The sequence below is a fragment of the Pleurodeles waltl genome, chromosome 5, assembly GCF_031143425.1.
Source record: "Pleurodeles waltl isolate 20211129_DDA chromosome 5, aPleWal1.hap1.20221129, whole genome shotgun sequence".
Lineage (NCBI taxonomy): Eukaryota > Metazoa > Chordata > Amphibia > Caudata > Salamandridae > Pleurodeles > Pleurodeles waltl.
The window spans coordinates 653,750,511-653,777,609 of NC_090444.1; the positions used below are offsets into that span (position 1 = coordinate 653,750,511).

General features: G+C 43.6%; 1 protein-coding gene across 2 annotated transcripts in view; it reads right to left on the reverse strand.

Moving 5' to 3' along the window:
• Positions 1 to 315: 315 nt before the first annotated feature.
• The window catches only part of UNC93A (unc-93 homolog A), a 476,402-nt gene continuing 449,618 nt past the window's right edge, over positions 316 to 27,099 (reverse strand). For both annotated transcript variants that reach the window (XM_069234531.1, XM_069234532.1), the window contains exons 7-8: positions 12,788 to 12,919; positions 316 to 1,065 (exon numbers count right to left, since the gene is read on the reverse strand). In XM_069234531.1, coding sequence (XP_069090632.1) covers positions 797 to 1,065; positions 12,788 to 12,919 — 401 coding nt within the window. In that variant the 3' untranslated portion in view covers positions 316 to 796. The remainder of the gene's footprint in view (positions 1,066 to 12,787; positions 12,920 to 27,099) is intronic.

Sequence of the window (27,099 nt, forward strand, 5' to 3'; positions counted from 1 at the left end):
TGGAATGCACAATAACTGATGCCTGTAGCACAGTTAAAAAAGCATACATGCCACAATACATTTCAGATAAGATGGTGTGTATGATTATTTCTTTGCCATAAACATTTTGTTTCATGATTCATTCAGACCATGGATTTTGAATATAACTTTACGGTATGACGTCTTGAATCTCAAAGGTATTTCAAGTGAGATACCTTTGCATAGAAACATGTAATATAATTACTATTCTGTTTAAAAGAATCACACCCAAAATGCTTATAGTGTGGATAGAAGGTAAATACAAAACTGAAAGGACATTTTAAAATACAGCTCAGGTTCACAGCATGAAATAGATATATCTTTTATTATAAGGCATGTGTACACTAGGCTTTGTTTACTATTGAGTGCAACATAATAGATGTTTTACATAAACGCTTTTATGCCAGGTATAAAGGACACCGTTAGTACAATTGTAAGACAAGACTATTTATTGACGATGGATAACATTTTTAATATTTTTTAATGTATGTATTTTTTCTTCTGGAGAGTTCTGTGTACTATGGATAACGTCGGGGACCATTTTTGCCAATGTGAATTAAAATATCAAGATAGCTATACACAAATATACAAATTAAATTAGCCTTTAGGTGCAAAATATGCACAATTTGAAAATTTTGACACATATCTGCCTTTTTGTGCTCGATAGTTTAGTCAATCCTACCACAAAATTTGCTCTTCAGATGCTGCTTAATTCCAGTGCCCCGGATTTTATGAAATCACATTTAAAATCCCTTGGAATCCAAGGTCAAGATGACGTCTACATGGCGGTTTGCAAGTCATATGGATATGTCTTCTCCTCATTTGTCATTTCTCGACTATTTTTTGATGGATTCTTTGCTTCTCTGTATTCGACAAATCCATACGTCACCATGGCCACCACCAGCACCGCAAGCAGAATGTAAAGCTTCACAGAGACGCAGAGGAATGTGCTGTATGCATAGGCTATTACAAACCCCAGCGACTCCCAGAGACGGTAGTTTGCAAATGCTGCCTCCTTGTGGTCATCAAACAAAACACCATAGAGCGCTAAAGGAGACAAAATTCAATGTGTAGTATCTTACACTGGAGTTTCATTATTAAACTTTTTTATTTTCATAGAAGAAACATATTGTACTTTAATATTCATCTATAAAGTGTTATAATATGGTGCAAATTACATTGACAATGATTGAAGGCGGCATTTGGTCATGTTTGAATGAAATATAAAACGGGTACAACAAGCATTTTAAACACAATATACGATATCTCCTACAAAACATTCGTCTTGGATAGTCTCACTATTGCTATTAAGATCTCCTTATCGGAAGTCTCGTGATGGAGTATTGGGAACAATCTAAGCAGCCCTATGTGATGGAAGAGATGCTCCGTGCGTGATGGATATAGTACTCAAGCTGCACCTCACTCATGAGGTCCAACAATGCTGAAACTTGTCAGTGGTTGCTTTTGTTCCCAGTTGAGAGGGCACAACTTCGGTGTTAGACTAGACTAACCCAATTGGAGCAGGAACAAGACTGATTTGCATAAGGATGGGTTTGACAAAAGCAAGGGGCAGAAATGATGAACTAATTAACAATGCCTGAGATGAATTCAAGCTTTCCACTCGTCACGTTTTTTGGTTTTGTAATAAGACACCCATAGTGCGATGGATATGCCCAGATCGGGATTCCGTGCTCACTGCACAAAAGGACTCGAGTGACACCTCACTGATAAGGGCTACACAGCTCAAACTATTCTATGGTAGCTTTTTTCCTCATTGTAGGAGGATGGCCTGGCTTATAGTGGGTACCAATGGTGCTTACACCTTGTGCCAGGTCCAGTTATCCCTTATTAGTGGATTATTAGTTCTAGCAGCTTAGGCTGATAGAGGTAGCTATAGCAGAGCAGCTTAGGCTGAACTAGGAGACATGCAAAGCTCCTAGTATACCACTTCTATCATATAGGCACTATATCATAAGAAAGACAATACTCAGAGTTACTAAAATAAAGGTACTTTATTTTAGTGACAACGTGAAAAAATATCTCAGAGTATATACTCCCTTAGGAGGTAAGTAAAATACACAAAATATACACAACAGACCAAATCGGGTAAGTAAAACAGTCAGAAAGTAGTGCAAACACTAGAATACAATAGGATGCAATAGGTGTAGTGGTAACACAAACCATGTACTAAGAAAGTGGAATGCGAACCACGAATGGACACCTAGGCTAGTGTAGTGTGTAGAAGGTCACTGGGAGTGTAAGAAAACATTAAGGGTTTCCAGGATACCCCACCCCAAGACCCTGGAAAGTAGGAGTAAAGTACTACTATTTTCCCAGAAACACACTAAAGTCGTGATAGAGGATTTTGCAAAGACCACAACAGACTGCAAAGCACTGAAGACGGATTCCTGGACCTGAGGACGTGCAAAGGAAGAGGACCAAGTCCAAGAGTCGCGAAAGTGTCCGGGGGGGCAGGAGTCCACTAAACCCCAGATGAAGGTGCAAAATGGCTGCCTCCAGATGGAAGAAGCTGAAGATTCTGCAACAACAAAAGGTGCTAGGAACTTCTCCTTCATGCAGAAAATGTCCCACAGCATGCTAAAGGATGCAGAGTTGTTTCCTTGGCAAAATACCACAAACATGCCTTGCTAGCTTCAAGAGTTGTGCTTAAAGAAAAAGGGTGCTGCCGGGGCTCAGAAAGGATCAGGATGTCGCCACTTGGGAGAGGAGACAGAGGAGGCACTCAGCAACGTAGAGAGCCCACGCACAAGAAGGAAGCACCCGCAGAAGTCCTTGATCGCGGTTTCAAGAAGTCTGAACATGGTGGTCAACTCAACACTACAAAAGAGGGTCCCACGACACTGGAGATCAAGTCAGGGAGTTGAGCATCACAAGACAGAGTGCTGGGGACCTAAGCTTGGCTGTGCATGCAGGATTTAATTGAAGTGTGCTCTGAAGCCCTTGTAGCTGCATTTCACACGGTGCACAGGATTACTGTCTGGAGAGGGGAGGCAAGGACTTACCTCCTCCAAATTTGGACAGTTGGACCACTGGACAGTCTGGGTCACTTGGGTTCACTACTTGTGTTCCAGGGGCCACGTTTGTCAGGATGAGAGGGGTCCCAGAGTACCGGTGATGCTGAAGTCTGGTGCCTGCTGAAGCAGGGGGAAGATTCCATTGACCCACGGGAGATTCATGGTTTCCAGTGCAAGATGAAGGCAGGCAGCCCCCAAAGCATGCAGCAGCAGGAAACAGTTGAGAAAGCTGGCAGGATTATATGCTACAATGTCTCTGGTAGTCTTCTTGCTACTTTGTTGCAGTTTTGATACTTGGCAGAAGTCGAAGAGAGAGGTGTGGAGGAACTCTGGGGAATTCTTGCAAGTCGTTATCTGAGGAAAAGCCCACTGAAGAGACCATAAATAGCCCTCAGAGGAGGATTGGCCACCTAGTCAGGTAAGCACCTATCAGGAGGGGTCTCTAACATCACCTACTGGCACTGGCCACTCAGAGGCCTCCAGAGTGCCCTCACACCTCTTGATCCAAGACGGCAGAGGTCTGTAACACACTGGAGGAGCTCTTGGCACCACCCTTAGGGTGGTGATGGACTGTTGAGTGGTCACTCCCCTTTCCTTTGTCCAGTTTCGCACCAGAGCATGGGCTGAGTGTTCCCTAAACCGGTGAAGACTGGCTTATGCAAGGAGGGCACCATCTGTGCCCTTCAAAGCATTTCCAGAGGCTACCCCTCCCCAGCCTTTAAGACCTATTTCCAAAGGGAGAGGGTGTAACACTCTCACAGAGGAAATTCTTTGTTCTGCCTTCCTGGAACTGGGCTGCCCAGACCCCAGGAGGGCAGAACCCTGTCTGTGGGGTGGCAGCAGCGGTAGCTGCAGAGAAAACCCCAGAGAGCTGGTTTGGCAGTACCCAAGGTCCAGGTTGGAGCACCGGGGATGCATGGAGTTGGCTCCCCAATACCACATTTGGCATGGGGGGACAATTCCATGATCTTAGACATGTTACATGGCCATATTCGGAGTTACCATTGTGAAGCTACATATAGGTATTGACCTATATGTAGTGCACGCGTGTAATGGTGTCCCCACACTCACAAAGTTCGGGGAAATGGCCCTGAATGATGTGGGGGCAACTTTGCTAGTGCAAGGGTGCACTCACACTTAGTAACTTTGCACCTAACCTTCAGCAAGTGAAGATTAGACATATAGGTGACTTATAAGTTACTTAAGTGCAGTGAAAATGGCTGTGAAATAACATGTGCGTTATTTCACTGAGGCTGAAGTGGCAGTCCTGTGTAAAGGTTTGTCTGAGTTCCCTATAGGTGGCAAAAGAACTTCTGCACCCCATAGGGATCTCCTGGAACCCCAATTCCCTGGGTACCTAGGTAACATATACTAGGGAATTATAAGGATGTTCCAGTGTGCCAATTGAAATTGGTAAAAGCGGTCACTAGCCTATAGTGACAAATTTAAACGCAGAGAGAGCATAAGCACTGAGGTTCTGATTAGCAGAGACTCAGTGACACAGTTAGGGCCAGATGTAGCAAATCGGCAATTTACGACTTGCAATTTGCGAGTCCATCCGACTCGCAAATTGCAAGTCGCAATTTGCTATGCAGTACGGTGTCTCAGACACCGACTGCGACTCGCAATGGGGTCGCAATGACCCACCTCATCAATATTCATGAGGTGGGTCGCAAATTGCGGCCCCATTGCGAGTATAGGCACTCGCAAACATGGAGGCCTGCTGTAGTCAGCAGACCTCCGTGTTCGTGACTGCTTTAAATAAAGCAGTTTTTTTTTTTTTTAAGTGTAGCCCGTTTTCCTTAAAGGAAAACGAGCTGCACTTAAAAAAAAATCCGAAACCTTTAGTTTCGGTATTTTTTCAGGGCAGGGAGTGGTCCCTTGGACCACTCCCTGCCCTGAAAAAATATTTTTGGGTCCATTCACAAAGTGGAAGGGGTCCCATGGGGACCCCTTCCAATTTGCGAGTGGGTTACCATCCACTTGAAGTGGATGGTAACTGCGACTCCATTTGCGACCGCGTACGCAGTCGCAAATGGAATTGCATCCCACTGCGAGTCGCAAATAGGAAGGGAACACCCCTTCCTATTTGCGAGTCGGAAATGCATTTTGCGAGTCGGAGCCGACTCGCAAAATGCATTTCTGCATTCCGGTGAGGCTTTTGTGACTCGCAAACAGCGTATTTGGCCATTTGCGAGTCGCAAAACCCTTGCTACATCTGGCCCTTAGTCACTACACAGGTATACACATTGAGGCCACAAACTATGAGCACTGGGGTCCTGGCTAGCAGGATCCCAGTGAGACAGGCAAAAACAAACTTACATACATGTAAAAATGGGGATTACATGCCAGGCAAGATGGTACTTTCCTACACTCATTACATCCTTTTTTCTGACTATTTTCAAGAGGTTCACTCTTAAGTCTTGATAAATTCCCAGTGTTACTCCTCAACTCCTATTCTTTGTGATCACAATTCTTGGAGTTCACCACTAAGGCCCATTCGGTCTGGGAGGTGAACTCCTAGATCTACTTTGCTAACCAAAAATGAATGATTAAAACCGCAACCACCTCCTACTTGACTATGATTGCGTGAAGGTGTGATGTTAGGCAGTTCCCATCTTTGGGTATTTTTTTCTAAAAATCGTCTTTTTATCTAGTAGTGAAGCTGAGGAAATGTAACAAAAAAAATAGCAGTAAAGCGGCTTGAGATGACATCTGAAGGCTGGTCAGAACACAGATGCTTTCTTCTCCCAGTGCTGCACACATTGCATTACGCACAACCATAGGTCCTAAGGCATAACATCTCGAAGCAGGGAATACAATCACACGTTAGTTGAGTGGTGGCTATAATGTTTACCTACTGCCTACTGGTTATAGCAGGGAAACGAATTCTCTGCCGCATGAATTCCCATCCAACTTGAATAGTACCTTCAGCCCCAGAAAACAGAGCCAGATTCATGAAACTTTGACTCTGCAAAGTCAGACAAAGTTGTGAAGCTTAATCTGATCCCCTATAAGGGTGAGGTTTCCTGATATCACCTGTCTTTGCAGGTAGAGTTTTGAACTGGTCCACCCTTGGGCATAACCAGTAGTTATTTTGAGCAGGTTGTTGCAGATGGATGCCAGTGACCCACATTTATGGAGGCCAGCACTTATTTTTCCTCAACAAACTTTGACCTAGAGCTAGAGAAAAAAATAACACAAAAGGGGCAAGATGGACTAAGAGAAAGATGGAAACACAGTGACAAAGAAAATAAGCAGGGATGAAAGAGAACCTGAAAATTAGGATAAAGAGGCATAGAGTGTCTGGTAGTAGATGAAAGAGGCTTTAGGTGGGTTTGAAACTATGCCTCATTATTCAGCATCCCTGAGAGTCAATAACACTGGCTTTTGACTTCAGAGCAAAACTTCGAGCCCTGGCACATATTCTTTCACAAATTAAGCACTGAATATAACCTTCTGATATCCCATTGTGCAATCAGAATAAAATGCAAGCATCAATTAAGGGCCAAGTTTTACTCCTTACATATAAGAGCAAACGTGGCATTTATAATTACTGTGAAGAGGTAGGGAAGATAAAGATGTATGTCAGAAAATGAAGTCAAGAAGCATCGTCCCTCAAAAAAATGTATTGATTACCACAATAATGTAAAGGTAAGATAGGGAAGTAGAGAATTAGGCCCGTATTTATACTCCGTTTGCGCCGAATTAGCGTCGTTTTTTTCGACGCAAATTCGGCGCAAAATTAACGCCATATTTATACTTTGGCGTTAGACGCGTCTAGCGCCAAAGTATGAAGAAAGAGCGTCATTTTTTTGCGTGAACGCCTTCCTTGCGTTAATGAGATGCAAGGAAGGCGTTCCCGTCTAAAAAAATGACGGCGACGCAAATGCGTCGTATTTATACTCCCGGGCAAAAATCACGCCCGGGAGGTGGCGGGTCAAAAAAACCCGCATTTGCGCCTGAATTTAACGCCTGGGTCAGGGTAGGCGTTAAGGGACCTGTGGGCTCAGTATGAGCCCACAGGTGCCCTCCCCTGCCCCCAGGGACATCCCCTGCCACCCCTGCCCACCCCAGGAGGACACCCAAGGATGGAGGGACCCATCCCAGTGAAGTACAGGTAAGTTCAGGTAAGTATAACTTTTTTATTTTTTTTATTTTTTTTGTGGCATAGGGGGGCCTTATTTGTGCCCCCCTACATGCCACTATGCCCAATGACCATGCCCAGGGGACACAAGTCCCCTGGGCATGGCCATTGGGCAAGGGGGCATGACTCCTGTCTTTACTAAGACAGGAGTCATGAAATGGCGTCTGGGCGTCGAAAAAATGGCGCAAATCGGGTTAAGACGATTTTTTAGCGTGAACCTGACTTGCGCCATTTTAAGACGCCCTAACGTCATTTTTTCCCAACGCCGGCGCTGCCTGGTCTACGTGGTTTTTTTCCACGCACACCAGGCAGCGCCGGTCTGATTGCGCCGTCTAACGCCATTCCATAAATACGGCGCCCGCATGGCGCTTCAGAATGGCGTTAGACGGCGCAAATTTTTTTGACGCTAAACTGCGTTAGCGCAGTTTAGCGTCAAAAAGTATAAATATGGGCCTTAATATTCTTAACTCTACAACCACGTCCCTTGAAAATATATGTGTGTATGCGTGTGTGATTGTGTGTGTGTATAAATATCATGGTAGATATGTAAATATATGTGGCTTTAAGAATAATAAATCTATACCTGTACATATATATATATATATATATATATATATGTATATATATATATATATATATACATTTACCTTCACAACTTTGGGGTAGTCGACATTTTGACTAATATTTTTGTAGGACAAAATATAATATGTGATATTCTGGTGCAATACTGTTGGAAATGGCCTCTCTGCAGGGTTCCCCCTAAACTTTTGCCCTTCCTTCTCTTCTTTTTCTGACCTCATTTTTGCTGGCTTTAGAACTCTGGACACTTTACCACTGCTAACCAGTGCTAAAGTGCATGTGGTCTCTCCCTTAAACGTGGTAACATTGGTTCATACCCAATTGGAACATTTGATCTACTTGTAAGTCCCTAGTAAAGTGCACTACAGGTGCCCAGGGCCTGTAGATTGAATGCTACTAGTGGTCCTGCAGCACTGGTTGTGCCACCCACATAAGTAGCCCCTTAAGCATGTCCTGGGCCTGCCATTGCAAGGCCTGTGTGTGCAGTTTCACTGCCTACTTGCCATTTAAAAGTACTTGCCAAGCCCTAAACTCCCCTTTTTCTACATATAGGTCACCCCTAAGGTAGGCTCTAGATAAACCATTGGGCAGGATGCTATGTAGTTAAAAGGAAGGACATGTACATGTGTGCTTTATATGTCCTGGTAGTGGAAAACTCCTAAATTGGTTTTCAACTACTGTGAGGTCTGCTCCTTTCATAGGATAGCGTTAGGGCTACTCCCATATACTGTTTGAGTGGTAGATTCTGATCAGAAAGGGGTAACCAGGTCATATATACTTAGTATCGCCAGAACGGTAATATAAAATACTGCTTTTGGAAAGTGAGCATTTCTCTTCACTTAAAATCCATCTGTGCCTTGCAGACTGTCTCCAATCCACTTCTGGGCTTGGCTGGTTGACAGCTCCCCTGTGCATTTCACCCATACAACCACAAATACAGGATACTCAGTCACACCTGCACTCACCTGCATACTGAATGGGTCTGCCTTGGCTGGGAGGGTGGAGGGCCTGACACTTACTTTTCAAAGGCTAGTGGCCTGCTCTCACACAATGGACTGCCTAAGCCCCTACTGGGACCCTGGCCGACAGGCCTGTACTGAAAGGGGACCTTGTGCACTTCAAAACCACTCTTTGTAGTCTCCCCCACTTCAAAGGCATTTTTGGGTATAAAAACTGTGTCTCTGACCCCACCAACTCAGACACTTCTAGACCTGAACCTGCAACCTGTCAAGAGGAACTGCCTGGCTGCCCAAAGGACTCATCTGACTGCTTCGCTGTGAAGGACTGTTGCCCTGCTGTTGCCCTGCTGCCTTACTGCCCTCTGGCGTTGCTGTGAAGTGCTCTCCAAGGGCTTGGATTGATCTTGCCTCTTATTTTCTGAAGTCTCAGGGCCAAAAAGACTTCATCTCTTCAAAGAACTCCTTGTGCGCTGAAAAGCTACCCACAGCCTGCCCTGCGATGAGAAAATTGCCACGCAGCTGAACCGGAACGACGCAGCCTGAGTTCTGAGTGAAGAATCGACGCAGAGCCTATCTTGCTACAGAATATTCTACGTATTGCATACCGGATTGACACAACGCCTGTGACTTCGCCCTGCACACCTAGGATTTCCACGCGTCATCCCTTGGCATCAAAGAGAAAACCGCATCGCATTGAGGAGCCAAGACTGCGTGCTGGAAATCAACGCAAAGCCTGTTGCAGCATAGAAAGAAATGATGCGTCATCTGTGCTGCGCCATAAATTCTGATGCACACCCTATTTTTCCATGCATCTCCTCCTCTGCGGTCTCCATACATGTAATATTTGACGCAAACCAGGTACTTTGTGGATCCAAGAGACAACTGTTGATTTCTAAGATTTAAGACTCTTTTTAATCCTGCAAAAGTGATATCTCAACTTGTGCTTATTAAATCTTTATTATTTTGGCCTTAATTTAACCAGATAAATAACTTATATTTTTCTAAACTTGTGTGATGTATTTTTGTGGTGTTTTCACTGTGTTACTGTATGATTTATTGCACAAATACTTTACACATTGCCTTCTAAATTAAGCCTGACTGCTCAGTGCCAAGCTACCAGAGGGTGGGCACAGGATAATTTGGATTGTGTGTGATTTACACTGACTAGGATTGTGCTCCCTATTTGGACAAAGATTAATATTTCTGCAAACTGCCAACTAGGATTAATTAAGGTATTAGAAAGTAATATTGGCATTACCTTTGTGTCCCTCCTCCTCATCCACGTTCATATTTATAAGGCGCATGCAAGCAAAACAAAGCCAGTTCATGCCAAACATATCATCCTGCACTAGTAATGCTGTTTAATTTCCATCTTAAATTTATTGATTTGTCAAAATAAAAGAATTCCAACACCAAACTTGAACTCCCATAGCATCATCCATCTGTCATCTATGATGCTGAGTAAACATTGGAGAATTCGCCAAGGTCGTTCCCCTATTGATCATGTGCATTCTTCTGACTGGAACGCCTCTGACCTACTGCCCTGAGCCAACCATTCCTATTGCTATTCTAACTCTATTTCTGGAGGAATGGGAAACTGCTGATTATATCTGTTGATGCTTTCTTGCTCTTGTGCTGATGTGAGGAATGTTACAAACAAACCACAAGACTTTCAGTACACTGCTGACCACGCAAAATATATCTGAACTGTCCAGGCAATACACCAGTGCTTAATTTGGGCTTATTCTTCTGCCTCAGGCATTTGCTGTGAGCAAAAGACACATATGGGAAAGATGGATGAGTGAAAAAATGAAAAAGCGTCACAAAGGGAGAAAGTAGAAAGCTTTAAGAGTGTGCTGAAGGGGCAGGCAGTGGCTTTATATCGATTGAAGAGACCCGAGATGGCTTCAGGTTTACGCCGCCTCAGTATTCCTTGTTCACACATTTAATTGCGCCTCGTGTTTAAGAGGAGGGCTTTGGGTAACGGCACCTTTTTGTTTATAAATTAAGCACTGCAATATACGCTGCCTTCAAACTGAGATGAACAAAACTAAAGGAAAGACAGAAGTCTATTAAATGGGAATAATCAAAGGCTGAAATGGTTGTAAACTTAAAAGAAGAGCGTGACCTAAATATCCATGAAATTAAGAACGCTACTAAATGGGATTTCAAGGGAGTGGAGCACTGAGTCAAGCAGCCTTTCTTGCTGGCACAAATGTGGCTGCCTTCTCCAGGTCTGTGGATAGTTCCTCATGTGGCAAGTGGGCGTGGGTACAGCAGGACCAATTAGGGGTAGTCTGCTGGATCTCTCTCCCTGAGATTTTGGGGTTCTACACCCAATATAAAATGGCAGTGGGTCTAGAAATAAGCACCACCGGTACCCAAAGCTGATGCAGTGAAGGGGGAAAGGTAAAACTGAGCTCCTAGAGGTGTACGCCTGTGAATTTACCTCAACGCCAGGCTGGTTTGCTGCCAAACAAATCTACAGGTGCTGCTGGAACAATTTTCAAAGTGGGGTTGCTGCCATCTAACATCAAGCAAAGAACAAGTGCAGCAAATGGGCCACACCCATTCTGCAGGAGAGTAGTGAGGATGTGATATGTAGCAGATGGTGCATTTTGGAGCACACTGTCACAAATACGTTGTGCTAGTTCACAGTCATTTACAGACAACACATTTTCCAAAATTATAAAATCCCTCACTTTGTAATCACAGTGAAAAATGAACATCAATCTCCGTGCTAAACTAATAGGCAGCATTATGTTAGCACATATAGGGCCAGATGTATCAAGCTCTTGGTTTGCATTTCTTAAATAGCGAATTTTAAGAAATCGCTATTTAAGAAATGCAAAATGGGATGTATGAAATTTGCGATTCGGTAATAGCGATTTCTTAAAATTTGCAATCGCTATTACCCAATCGTAATTAGAGAATGGGACCCCATTCATCCCAATGGTCTTGTAAGCCCATAGGTGCGAATGGTTTTGCATTTCCCAATTTGCGAATTACATTTGGGAATTCAAAAATTAGGTAATGCAAACCCCCAGGGTGCTGGGGGCCTAAGACCCCTTCTGATGCACCCAAAAAATATATTTGCGAACATGTGAAGCACACACATGCCCTAGTGCTTTTATAATGCATTTCTAAAAATTGCACATGCTTACCACCAAAGTGGATTTGGTGGTAATTGCATTTCCTAAATGCCCAATTTGCATTTAGGAAATGCTGGATACATGTGCTTTGGAAATCGCAAATAGGAATTCCCTATTTGGGATTTCCTATGTAGAGAATCACAATTTGTAGTTCTCTAAATGGGATCGCAATTTTAAGGAATCACTATTTTTGCAATTCCTTAAAATTGCACAGTGAATACCTTTCATACATCTTGAAAGGCATTTTTGCATTCGCAAATGTCCGAATTTTGCGATTGGCACCATTTGCGAATGCAAAATTGCTTGATACATCTGGCCCAAAGTCTGATCTGTCTGTAAACCCTCAGCAAAGATGACAAGCTAAAGACAACATTTAAAGGCATCTTCATTAAGCATTCACCTTCTGGATTCCAGCATGGTTATTTCAGGGGGTGCTGCAGCACCCCCAGGAATGCTACTTCCAGCGCCTATGCAATATGCTTATGTAGGGTTAGGCAGAACAGTGCATTTGCATTGTTTCATTTCCATTTCTCTACTCAGCAATAAATGATTTTCCATAGGGTGAAGGGCCTTTGCAGATATGTTTCATAAAATGTGGGGACAATCCCTTCTTCTTTGCCACCTTGTCAACAATACATTTGCTTGTGTTTACAATGTGGAAAATAACCTGCAAAGCCCTTTCCAATTCCACTAAGTTCTCGCATTATAGGAGTCCTCAACCATTTTCAATTTGCAACCTCCCACCCTCTGCTTTATCCCACCCCATACTTAAACTTATTTTTCGAGGGTATCCGTCACTTTTCCCCATTGGTCAATTTAAAGCCACATACATTTTTCCGCCTGGGTTGCGAGTTTAGGAATCACGAATGGACGTCTGAGATGGCCTTGGAAACTCACCATTTGTTTGTGTTTGCCAGACAGCATCAGCCATGCCCCAGAGAGCAGGGAATATAAAGAAGACAGCAAACTGGTCAGGATGGGGCTTCCACAACAGCAACGCTATTATGCAGGCAACGTGTGTAGCTGTAGCTGTGCTCAAAAGAAGAAAAGGGACATGCTGAATTACCATACTGGCTAAACAGTTGAATTCCATGTCGCAATGAATAGATTAAAACATCGAATAAAAACTTGTATGGACTTTTAGCTTTAAGGTCTTACTACAGGAAACCTTACCTGTGTATCAGACCTTGCACCATCAATAAACAATGCAGGGAGAAACTGGCAATCGGTTAGCCATCACTGAGCCATTGCATGCAGCAAGTGTCATTCACAATTTGGATCAGGCCACACAACAGCAAGTCAGAGTTGTAATTATCAGTCATACTGCCTGGAGCTGCCCATTGCTGCAGTGGGTGTTTGAGAGTTCAGTGGGATTACAGGCACTTAATGGCAAAAGAGCCCGCCTCCCAGTCAATGCCCACACTAATTTAGGCATGATGTGGAGGAAGATAGCATCACTGAACCAACCTTGTGATTTCCTGCCTCTGGCCACGTGCACTGCTAATAAAGGAGTCTATGGCACTGCTAAGACCCTCCACTCAGCTGATGCAGGGGCAGTAGGAAGAATAGTCCAGTAGAAGACACATCCCCTGCAGCCCACTGAGTGACTGCCCCTGGCTGCACCCTTCCCTGCAGTGAACAACCTCTCTCTCATAGCAGACTGTACAGTTGTAGTTGTGTGACAATGTTATGGCACTGCTGCAGATTTCACAAAGGGGCCACCTAGTGAAGTGAAAATAAAAACTGTTGAAGCAGATATGTTAATTAAGAAAATTAGTAATGATTTATATGTTATTACTAATGAGAAAATGTAGAGAAATTAATCGTAGAAAAATAATGTGCACGTTTGAAAATGTGCCCACAGGGTATGATCACCATGTGTACTAACAGAACTGAAGTATATTTAAAGAAAAATTGTAGTAATATGTTATAATGAAAAGCATAACCTCTGTTTTGTATTATTAGGTTAGATGAACTGAAGGCCTAGTTCTACTGGGCCTTGCACATTCTGAACATGAAGAAACGGAACGCCTTGCAAGGGACTGGTAACTGGGGACTGCAACCTTGAACCGCTCAAAGTTCAAGTTACTTAGCTAGAATGTTCTGCAATGTACCAGCGGAGAGTAGATGATGAAGACAATTTGATACAATTATGTGTAGAGCACACTAAATGTACTTTCCCAGCACTTGAACAATAGAGGCACTGACTGAAGAAGCCATATGCAACACTTTTGATATTTGGAGAGCTGGATGGTGAGGACACCACACAAGGAACCAATCCACTTTCTGTACCCTGAATTGTGGGATAATTAGATGATTTGGTATACAAAAACTATAGGTTAAAGTTATATCTGGTGACCGACTGACCAATTAGCAATTAGTGGAATGGACTGGGAGACCTTAATAAAAAGTCATGACAAGGGGCTTCGAGAGTAGATGCGAGGGGAGAACTGATGACGTCAGGAGACGCTGTCCGAGGTGCTGATATTAGGTTCACACTCTGTGAGCCTGATCCATAGTTGACTGATTGATGACCTGATGACGAAGTCTGACTTGTTGCTGATCCATCCTGGATAGGTAGCTATGAAAATGTGACTGAGGCTTTTATTGCCTTTTCTTCTAGGTACCAACTGCGCTGTTAAAGAGATTCACACTAGGTAGATTTTTTCCAAATGAATGTTTTCCTCTAAATTGTTTTTCGCATGAAGACCCACATGCTAATACTGATCTTGGTTAGGTAGGCTGTTACAATTGACGTTGGCAGTGACAAATGACTGACAAATCAAATTGCTGACTTGCATTATTAATACCAGTATTCATAGCTTATGGTTTACATTGTCGCATTTGTTGGCTTAAGAAATAATGTCTTTCAACTAATGAATTAATAAAGAGTTGATTTGAATAAAGATTGAACTAACGGATGCTTTAGAATTGTAAGCAATAGGGAAATAAAATTGTTAACTCTTTCCTGTGTAGTGGTTATTCTTGATTAAATGGTTAAAAGCTGTTTTTGGCATAGAATGCTTCTTGGTTATTAGTGTTAGCTACCATACAGTGGTCACTGCATGACTAGGATACCATTCCCATTGCCTGTGTATTCATTCACACTGCTACAGCATAGTTGTCTAGTAGAGATGTTAGGCAGAGTTCTGTGGTACTGCCAGTCCTTAGTTTGTAAACAAAGTAAGTACCAGGGTACTTGTCAGCGGACTAGCACAGCTACTAACCATCAGATCCCTACAAGTGCAACAATTCAGACTATTCCAGGTCCCCAAAGCTATAACAATGGCTTTGGTGGCAGTTATTAATCATTTGTACTAATGTAAATGGAATCAATAAACAGCTGATGTTGTGCTCATCTGTAAATTAGACAAACAGCGCCACCATATGGCAGACTGTCATTAGTGCCAGTGTTGACATTTACAGGCGGGTAACGGAAAACACTGGCTTAAATTAAGCACTGGATACTGCTCTCTTTTGTTGCGTTGGAGCTGCATAGGTAGAGTACAACAGTGCCAACTTGGTTCTCCACAATGCTAGCCCTAGCATTATGGCAATATCTCTTGGCCTAGTAATGGGAATTCTTGAAACATTGTGAACACCCATGAGCGGATGGCAACTACTTCTGACATAGCATTAGGTCTAGCATAATGATGCTAATTAATGGCATATTGAGCCTACCAATTAGTCAGTACTACCAGTTGCATGTATGTAAACCCGTGGATGGGAAGATATTTAAACTTTAACCTTTTAGAGGAAACCCACAATCTCAGCCTCTGTAAACATGTCCTTAAAGGCCCATTAATCCATATTACCAAACACTCATTCATCAACTCACAGCTTACGAAACAATACAATCTCACCCCTTTATCCAAAATGATTATTGGCAATTGAATAGCACAGGCCACGTTAATATTAACAGTATACATCTTCCATTGGTACAGCATTACACCTTTAATACACGTTCTGAGTGGGAAATTAAGGTTGTAGATGTGTGGCAAATAAATTTACCACTGATTGCAAGGGAGTTGTACAGACGCACGACCTTGACGTGTGATGCACACACCATGACCCCGAGACTCACCTCTCATAATTTGGAATTAGTAGCACTGAAAGTCATACAGGACCCATAAATGAAAAGGCACTGGCTATCCAGAGAAGAAAAAAACAGAAGAGTTCATGGTGCCTAACAGGATGTGCAAAAAATGTGGCCTGAAATTTAACAAGCTTAAACGAAAGACACTGCCCATGAACAACGTGAATCATTCAGGCAGACAATATGACATTTGATCATGCAGAGAAAGGTGATTTATTGTTGGTCCTTAATGCAAAACTGCAAGAGGAAGGGCACGGCAGAAGGGGCACCTGTAATATCGAGTTTAGTCCTTCGGTTTTAAATCAGGAAGCCAATGAAGCAATAGAAACTGTCTGTAATGTACATAGTAATTCCACTCTAAAAGTCTTGTGGTTGAGACACTTCGCCATCATTTGGAAATGCTCATGAAAGGCCTGATGTACTAAAGGACCGTCATTTTGAGACGCAACTAATTTACTAACCATTCATACAGTAAACTGTGGATTAGCAGGCTATTTCACAATATTCTACCTATTGATATTGAAGACAAAAGGCATTCTGTGGTGCATCTGTTTTTACATTTCCAGCTAGAACATTTAAAAAAACAGCCTGTTGCCTTCAAAGGGCAGATGTTTTAAAAAAAAAATAGTTTTCATGCTCGGAATATTATCTGCTCACTCACATTCCCACCCTCCTGGCACAAAGCTTCCGACACCTGCGACTGATCACTCCCAGCAATTCATATCTATATCACCTGGAGTCACCATATATTTTCAAACCCAACCCAAAACAGTTTCAATTGCACACAATGGCTCCCTCCATAATCTACTTTCCAGAAGAGGAGCCAACCTCAACAAACAAGTACAAATTACTTAGTCACACCAAAATCATACAAATCTAGCGCACATCTTCTCTATTTCTGCCACCCATTCAATGTAAGATTTGCAAACGCTCACCACACACCAATTGCTGAGTTGATAGAACAAATAAAGACAGATCTTTTCTTCATGGCAGTAACATGGCTAAATGACTTCGCCCAAAATATTATGGACTCCCTTCTCCCACCAGGATACTAAGATCAAACAGACAAGGCAAAATTGGAGAAATAGTGGCAATAATCTTAAAATAATTTCTCTCCTGTGAAAGATCAAATACAGCAACCTAACCCTCATTCAAATGCATGAAAAATACAATAGTAGCAAATCCTTCCTTAGCTGTCAACCTCAACATAATCTACAGATCAGTGAAACCCTCCAATACATTTGTGGAACACTTATCCGAATACATCACCCTCAACCAGATGCCATCTCCAAATAACATCTGTGTTGGAGAATTAAACATGAACTTGAAGAACCCAAAATCATACCTCTACGGAGAACCAGTCAATATTATGTGTCTGCACTATCTCATTCAAAGATCCACAATAGCAACTCACAGCAGATGAAAAATACTAGACCTCTTCTTCACATCCATCAAGGGCAGCCCTTGACTTCTCCTTGCTGAAGCAGACAGGACTGATCATTTCCCACTACACTTTGGCTTCCCAATAACAAATCTTACACTGAAAAAAACTTCCGAAATCAAAACATGGGTCAGAAACTGCAACTTAAGTGCCATGGAGTATCTGAAAGAACACCTAGCGCCTGTATTAAAAAAGATTCATATGGATGACCATGTAGATCCCACCTGTTACCAATACACAAACATTATTTGACGATTTTGCCAACTATACTTCCCAGCAAAACTAAAAGTCCAAAAACACACTTCCGGCAAACCATATTTTAATGAAATTCTACATAAGAGCAAAAAAGAAGTTAAAGAGCTAGAAAGAACTTAGCAGAAAAGACAAATCACACAAATCTAAGTCTAAACTGAAGACTTTAGAAACTCATAAACACCTTTTATACAGAATCAAATCTCCAAGTCACAGAACCACTTGCAACCCTCATTCAGTATCATCAGAGATAACAAGAAACAGAAGAGGAGAGAAAGTTCTGCTCCCTCCACAACAACATGTATTAGTTTCCTTTCATTTTTCTCAATCAAAATTGCCAAACTGAAAGTAGATATCACCAATCAACCTTCTTCGCCACCTATTTTCACCCCCAAAATAACTATTTTTAGAAAACTATTTTATCAATTCAGTATAGAAGTTGTCTCCAAATCAGTAAATGAAGAGCATCCCACCTTATACTACAGAGACATGATAGCATCTAAGACAATCAAAGAAAACTTCAGCATTCTAGTGCCTAAATGGTTCACAATAATTGACACATCTTTATCTTGTAATCTGTTCCCCAATAAATTAAATCTAGGTCCAATATTGCCCATACTCAGGAAAATAAATGCTGACCGTGAAATCCTCGAAAATTTCAGACATGTAGGCAACCTCCCCTGGTTAAGAAAGGCTGCTGAATAATGTGTTGCTTTTCAATTAAACAAACACATAAGCAATAAATTACTTACTTTCCAATATCCAGTCTGGCTTTAATGAAGGCTACAGCACCGAAGCTACCACAGTGAAAATAGTAGACGACTAATACTGCATCCTGGTTGATGGGGGAGTCTGTCTCTGGTTCTGTTAGACCTATCAAATGCCTTCGAGATGGCGGACCACAGTCTTGTCCTCAAGACCCTGGAAGCTAGAATGGATCTTAGAGGTACAGCACTAAGGGCCAGATGTAGCAAACTTTTGCGAGTCGCAAATGGCCCGAATCGCAATTTGCGACCCCGCAAAATCAGAAACGGGATGCAAAAATCCCATTTCCGACTCACAAAATGCGACGCATGCCATTACCGACTTGCAAAAATAGCGACCCCATTTTGCGACCCGCAAACAGGAAGTCGCTATTTGCGAGTCGCAAACCAAATGCAATAGCCACTCGCAAATTGCGACTAGTCGCAAAAAGCCCATTTTGCACTTCCCATTTACCACTAACTCAGAGCAGGTGGTAACCAGAACCATAGTATAAAAGGAGACCCAGAAGGCACCTGGGTTACTCAAGATGGCGGAGATATATGTAATAGCAATGAGGAGGAGAGCACACGCTGCACAGCAGATGAGGAGGAGGAGCCAGAGACAGGAGAAGATATACAGAACCAGGCAGACACTTTTCCAACAAACTGAGGAGGAGATATATGATATATGATAAATACAGACTTAGCAGTGCAGCAATACTAGATTTAATAGATTTACTCAATCTGCAGCTTCAACGCCTGACTGTGCGCGGCTGTGCCATCCCTACGCATGTGCAAGTGCTATGCTCACTGCACCTCTTGGCCTCGGGTAGCTATCAGGGGATCATTGCTGTGGCAGGTGGGGTATCCCAAAGTGCACTCTCACGGTTCTTCAGAGCATTCCTAGATGCCTTACTCACACATATGTCCAGATACATATACCTACCCAGGAATGAGGCAGAAATCAACAGCACCAAGTTGGAATTCTACAGGATTGCCAACTTCCTCCATGTAATAGGGTGTGTGGACGGGACACATATACAAATCTGCCCTCCGCAACAGGAAGTGTACCCACTCACTGAACATCCAGGTGGTATGTGACGCCCATTATGTTGTCACTGACATGGTTGCCAAATTTCCAGGGAGCACACATGACTCCTACATTTTCAGGCACAGTGGGATACACCAACGCCTAGAACGTGGGGAGTTTGGAGACGGATACCTCCTAGGTATAGCTGAATACACCTTGCAGACATACACACAGGTCAATGTGGAAACCGTCTATGCCCAGCTAACATTGTACATTTTGTGTCAAACAGGTGACAGTGAATATGCACTACGACCATGGATACTTACCCAGTACTTAACACCCAGCAATGAGAAAGAGAGGCGATACAACAGTGCACATAGGAGGACCCGAAATATCATAGAGAGGAACTTTGGACTGCTGAAGGCACGAATCACATGCCTCCACAGAAGTGGAGGTGCCCTCCAGTATACCCCAATAACAGCTTTCAAGATCGTTGGCGCATGCGCTATCCTGCACAACATTGCCACCAGACGTGGGCTACCTCTCACTCCAGAAGACCCAGATTCGGAGGATGAAGAGCAAGAGCTACCACATCGCCATCATGGGGATAGAAGCATTACAAATCAAGGCAGACTGAGACGGGACCACATTGCAAACCAATACTTTGGAAGGTACGTGCTAACTGTCACCACACTCACAAATGTCACACACAAAGAGTCCAGGTGTGAAGTGGAACAAACAAGGGATTTAATAATGTGCACCAAAAAAATTATATACATTAACTACAGTTCAGGGGCTGTAAAAGTCCACCTGGCATGAGGACACATTGACCTCATGTGCCTCTACCCCAGGACAGTGCGGAGCTCACATTCTATGCCGGCCTCGCCCAGCATGGCTGGTTCCTGGTGTGTCAGCAGTGCCCTGCCTTGCACTACCACTGCGCAACACCCGTTGTCACTGGCTGAGACACTGCTGACGGTAGAGCCCTCCTCGCTGTCCTGCGGTGTGTCAGCCGTGCCCCTAGCCACCTGTCGGGCCTCCATGATATCTATGGCGTGGCTGAGACGTCCCAGTCCACATGCCACATCACTGGCAAAGTGGCCCATGTCTACCAGGAGGCTGACCGTGCGCTGTGAAAGGCCAGTGGTGTTCACTGCCAGACTGACGTTGGAGGCAGACATGCGGTCCAGCCGGTGCATTAGCTGCCTGTCATGGCACCTTGCACCCTCTCTCTCAGTTATGAGTTCTGCCACCAGTTGTCTCATTGAGAGTGCAAGGTCACCGACATGTGTGTTGAGTTGTTGCAGCTCTGTGTGTACCAGCTGCATCCCACTGTTCTGGTTTTGCTCCATGCGCCGCATGGCCCCTGATATTCTCCTTATCTCCCGTGTCTGCAGGCGCTGACCCCGTAGGAGTGCAGCCTCGGCGGGCAACATGGAGGCATCCCCTGACTCAGCCTGCAGCACTGGAGGGACATTTACACGTCGCAGGCGACGCAGTGGAGGCTCCGTGTCATCTACAGCGGCACTGTGGCTGGGACCAGGTGCTGGCTCACTCACCAGTATGGCAACTGGTGCTTCATGAGGGGACTGTGTGTGGGTGGTGCATGTCCCTGTGGTGGCTGGTTCTGACTCCTCTGCAGGCTGGTGGCTGATCTGTGGCTCCTGGACGCTTTGGCTGGCGGTGGTGTCGTGTGGGAGACTTGTGGGACATAGGGAACACACTGTCAGTATCTACCATCTGTTATCAACTTCCTAATAAATTGTTGCCTATCAACTGCCTACTTGACTACATTGCCCATAATGCACCATGCAGGTGGTTGCTACTCTGAAATAGAGCTATTTTGGTTGTGCGTGCTGCTGTGTACAAGTTGGGTGGGGGTATGGCATATATGGGTGTACATGCATGTCTCATGGTACTCACTGGTTGATGGTCCTGGCTTTGAAGTGTCCAGCTCTCCCATCCTGCACACTGCCTCTGGCTCCAAGGTCTCCTCCACTCTTTCCTCCAGGGGTTTGGGTGGTGGTATAGTGGACGGTCCCCCTCCAGTGCCCCTCATCTCCCGGAGCCACTCTGTCACCCTCTCCTTGGTCCGGGAGCGCAGGTCATACCACCGTTTCTTTAACTCTTCTATACTCCGGTGGCTGACACCCATCGAGTTCACCTTGTCCTGTATTTCCATTCAGAATCTTTTCTTTTCCACCTCTGGCACACTGAGGGCTGCCCTACCAAAAAGTTGTTCATGGTGCTGGCAGCATTCCTCTGTCAGCACCTCCAGCTCTTTTTCTGCAAATTTCAATTTGTGCTTTCTTGGTGTCTCTGCCATGGTAGCTGCTGTTCTTTCTGTTTGCAGTTCAGCAGTTTAAAATGGGTGTGGTCCTCCCTCCTCCCAGGTGTATTTGTAAACTTCCTGGCTGTGATGTCATCATCAGGAGCCAGGAAGTGTTTTCCAGAGTGTTCTGCTGCACCTGCATTCAATTTCCAGCACAGTCGGAATTTGCGACACCCACTCGCAAATTGCGTGTTCGTTTTTAGCGCGGTCGCAAAAAGCGACCTCACAAACAGCGGACTTGCAATCTGCAGTGTGATTTCATTTGCGAGTCGCAAATTGAAGTCGCTTTTTCTTCTTGGATACCATTTAACGAGTCAGAAATTGCGAGTCGCAACGACTCGCAATTTCTGACTCGCTAAATTTTTCCTACCTACACCTGGCCCTAAGTTTGTTCTGCTCCTTCCCGATGGGCAGGTCCAAGCTCCTAAAACCGTGTTACCTCAACAGAAAAAAATGACCAGTAGCACCCCACAAGGCTCCATTCCCTCCCCAATTTTATTCATTCTTTATGTGGAACCACTTAAACTGATTTTAAAGACTACTGGCAGAAAACGTCACCAAGATGCTGATGACACAAAACTATATTTTAAACTATCATGGGTAAAACACTTCAGCAGCCTACTAAAAGGCATGGATAAAATTTAGGGATGCATGGACTTGCACTGCCTGACATGGAACCCATCGAAAATAGAATTTCTCCTAATCTCCAACAAATCCTCCTCCAAAATCGATTTCACTCATCTCATTGAAATATCCTTATTAGGGTTCAACCGAGCTCAGTGCAATATGGTCAAATCTCTTGGTTTCATGCTGGATTCCACACTTTCATTATCAGTACAAGTAAGCAAAATGGCACAATCTGCCAACTTCCACTTTCACCAACTTTAGAAAACGAACATCTTTTCTCCCACGACCAACTAAAAATAGCAGGCCATGCCTTTATCATCCCACAAACTGATGCAGGCAATGCCATTCTAGCAGGAATTCCAACATCAGCATTGGCTGTTCTCAAAGTCATCTTCCATTCCACTACCAGACTCATCTTGGGAAAAAATAGATCCAACCATATATATGCAATGCTCCTAGACCTCCATTGGCTACGTCTTGAGGGACAATACAAGTGCATGTGAGGCTGCATCACCTCAAAACCTTGAACTACAATATACCAACATGCCTAGCCAACCTCCTTGCGCTGTCTGGAGGAATACAACTATCTAGAAGCAAGACCTCATTGATTATATAAACACCAAAATTCAAGTATGCTGTAGTGCTGAAGCAATCATTTTCTTGAGTGGCACTTCGTTTTTGGAAATCCCTTCTTCTTGACCTAAGATGCAGTCATGACATCCTATGCTTTCAGGCAAGCCCTCAAGACTTCCCTAATCGAATCTTATATTCAGCTGTTTAATGTTGTTAAATTCACCTTGTTCCTTCCTATCATCCCTTTCCACCAGCCTCTCTCCCCCCTGTCAATACATTGAATTTCTTGATATACTCATGTAAAAGTGGAAGGAGCTATAATGCCAGTGATAAGATGCATTATAAATACTTCAAATAAATGAATAAATAAAATAAAGTGCAGTGTCCCCTTGGAGCACTGCCTACTCTTTCTGAAGTCTCACAAGGGGAAACTGTCTTATGGCATATGTATCCATTCCTACTCGAGGTCAGTAACAGAATAATGGTTTGTGACTGCAATAGCGGTCACATCCCATTGATATATCAGTTTATGAATCGCAAACTGTGCCCTTCTGTTTCTGATTTGAAAATGCTTGCCAAAGCCTAATGGTGAAGTTAAAACGTTTAAGACTCACAAAAGGCCTTGACACTGTGTTTAAAGTTTTTTAGTGCTAGCAAACGCCATATTTTGGTGAAATGCAGGCTTTGCAGCTGCAAAATACCTTTGTGCATCGGTCCTGAAGCTGATGCAAAATGCAAATTATCCCTCACATGCAGAAATACTTTCGTCACGTTTTTACCCGAAGATTTAGGGATCATGTGTGAATAAATGAGCAATAATCTGCAGCAAAACCATCACATTATCTACATATATTAGTAAACTGTCACCATGCCTTTTCCTGGTGGTAACCTGTCACCAAATTGCTGTGCTTTGATGTGGTATTACTATATTACTCAAACTCTGCATTCATGTCAGAAATGTGCTTATTGTACATTTCGAACAATCCTAGAGGACTCCAATGACCCTCCGAACCAACTTACAATAGTAGATTTCAAAGGCCAATCCTGATTGGGAAGCAAATCCTAATTTAAATAATTCTATCCTCAAAAAACTGAAACTGTACCAAGAGGTCCTTGCGTTTGTGCTAATGCCACCCTACCTACCAAGGAAAGTGAGAGAGTGACCTAGTGTTCGACCCGTACCAAGAGCTTATCCATCAGAATGGAATACCTCAGGCCTAAGTGTATATGTAGGGACAGTATACAGCAGTTTGGCCATCCCTTTAAACTCATGCCCTAGGCCCATCCGGAGTGCACAGCAAATAAACGAATCAGCATCGAAAAACAACAAGATCACCTGAACCCAAGATAGATCATTGAAAGGAACGTACAGATATTGTTTGAAGTAGCCATCCCATCAATGATTGATCCAGCAAGACAAGATTAGCCCCCAGTGAGTTTAATCATCTAGCCAGAACATGTGCTAAAATCTTACCGTCCATGTTCACTACGATCAATGGCCTATAAAAGCCCTTATGCATGGAAGGTTTGCAGGATTGACTCAGTACCTATTATGGGCTCTCCCGTGTATGAACGTAAAAAATGTCACTATCGTTTTGGTTCCCCTCAGGACCCATGCAAGCATTCTACTGGGTCATTCACCCTACCTCTGCAAGTGATTTTGCACATGTGTGTTTACCCTGATGTGTTACCTTGTGGTCTGCAGCCCCCTTGAACTGAGCCAATAGGCCATCAAGCCCTGCCAATGAGGCCAACTTCCTAGAAGATTTGTACTGCTGCTGTGCCTCAGAAAGTTTGGTCTCGAACAATTGTTGTTGAGCCAGCAGGGACTTAAAAACCCTGGGCCATTTATACGTAGAGGTCCCTTGTATATAGGTTTTAAATGTTTTACATACCATTAAAAAGGAGGAAACAGAGCCTACGTTTGTTTAAAAAAAAAATGTATCTCTTTAACAATATTAGCTTTAAATATTGTTAGGCATATTTAACAAAAAGCACCGTAGGCTACCTTGCTGTGCTGTGTGATAGGGAAAGGGCAGGAATGTGCCATATTTAACATTGGACAGCGCATTCCTACCTTTTCCAGCAACCACAATCCTTGTCGGGGTGAAGTCGCAAGCAAATCCCAAATTAACCTCTGCTCAACCCATTGGTAGCTTGGAATTTAGCAGTTAGGCTTAACTTAGAAGCAATGTGTAAAGTATTTGTGCAACACTTCAAACAACAATAAACTGAAAACGCAACACAAGAAGAATCCCACACCAAATTATAAAAATAGAGTACATTTTAATAAATAAACCAAGACCAAAACAGCATAAATATAATTAGTGGAAAGTGAGATATGCAAGTTAAAAAATGTCAGTGAAAATAGTGCCAAAAAGCACCAAGTACCAACTTATCTGGTCGCTCTATACCAGGACAAAGTCACAAGAGCAGAAGTTCAGGCTGGCTGCAATGGAGTGCGGGCCGGCTACAGGTATCCGCTTAGGTCCACTGAACACAATATCTGAATCCTGGTTGTGAAGAGATGTGGAGTCCAGCATCACTGAAGGGTCGTGTCGTTGAAACGCTGTGAGGTCCAGGTGAAGAAATTAGTCGCTCAATGATGGTTCCAGGGAGCTGCGCAGTGCGATGCAATGTCCTTGCATTGCAATGCGCCTTGCCGGTTCAGATGGACTGTGATGATTGAAGCAATGTCCTTGCATGGAGATGTGTCATGCAGTAGAAGTTCTGATGGGTTGCAATGGATGATGTAAAGTACTTGCATCGGCAAAGTCGATGCATCGGTTTCAAGGGTGATGTGTTGAGCAGCAGAGGCAATACGCCGGTTCTGCAGGAGATGCACCGCAGCGCGAAGGATTTGCACCGATTCTGCTGAATCCATGGATGGGCTGACAGAGCCCACTTCCAGGGGTCCAAGACTGGGGTGGCACAACCTGGGAGGGCAGTACTCACAGATGGCAGAGTCCACATGCTGGGTTCAAGGTTGTTGTAAGCCTGTCTGTCCCTAAGGTGTCCAGTCAGGAGGCTAGCCAACTTGCACTTGAAGTCACTCTGGGGTACTAGCTTTAGAGATGCAGGTCCAATCCATCCTACTCAGGCAAGAGGCCAGTAGGGAAGCAGGTCCGCACCGTAGTGCAACAGGCCTTCAAGGCAGCAGTCCAGCAGAGTGGAAGTCCTTTCAACAGCACAGCAATCCTTCTTCCAAGCAATGTCAACAGGTCCAGAAGTGTACTGAAGAGTTAGGTCTGAAGTCCAGTATTTATACCTGGTGCCCAGTTTCAAGAAGGATAAGCTTCTAGAGGTTTTTAACCCCTTGATATGTCCAGCATCCGCTTCCACCCTGCCCTGACACCAAATTGTCTAGGGTCACAAAAGACTAGTGACAAACCCTTTTTAAGAGTGCTCAGGCAGAGACTTCGTGTTGTGCCAGAATCTTTACCTTTATAGTTTTTATTTTGGATAATTGAAAATCCATAAAAACACACAGTAGCAATAAATATCAACACATAAACAGCTCAAATTACATAATTAATAATGTGCTGTTGAATGTAAACAAACATTTAAAAAAACTTTAAACAAAATTGGAAATGTCACCCAGATGGGTAATAATAAAATTTGTATTAATCTGGAATGGGCTTGGTTTCCCAATATAAAAAAAAAAATTGAAACAGTTAAAAATTGTAAATATATATTAAAATACTGATGTCCTCATTATGACATTGGCGGTAAATCCCACTTACCACCACGCAGACTGCCGCCAACTTACTGCCGCCACGGTGGATACCCGTTCACCATATTATGACACACATACACCAATCCGTCACTATTCAGACACAAATCCGTCAGCCCAAAGGTCAGTGATAAACTGGCGGTATCAAAACCCACACCGTTACGCCCACAGAACAACACCCACAACATTATGACCCATGAATCACTACAGCGGACATTGAACGGCGGTAAACCATTGGTGGTACATACCATCGCAGTCAAAATACACACATACAAACAAAACAACACCACATTGGACAATTCAAACAACATACACCTGACACCCATACACACACCACACACACCCACTCAAACCACTATAAAACACACCCACACATTACACA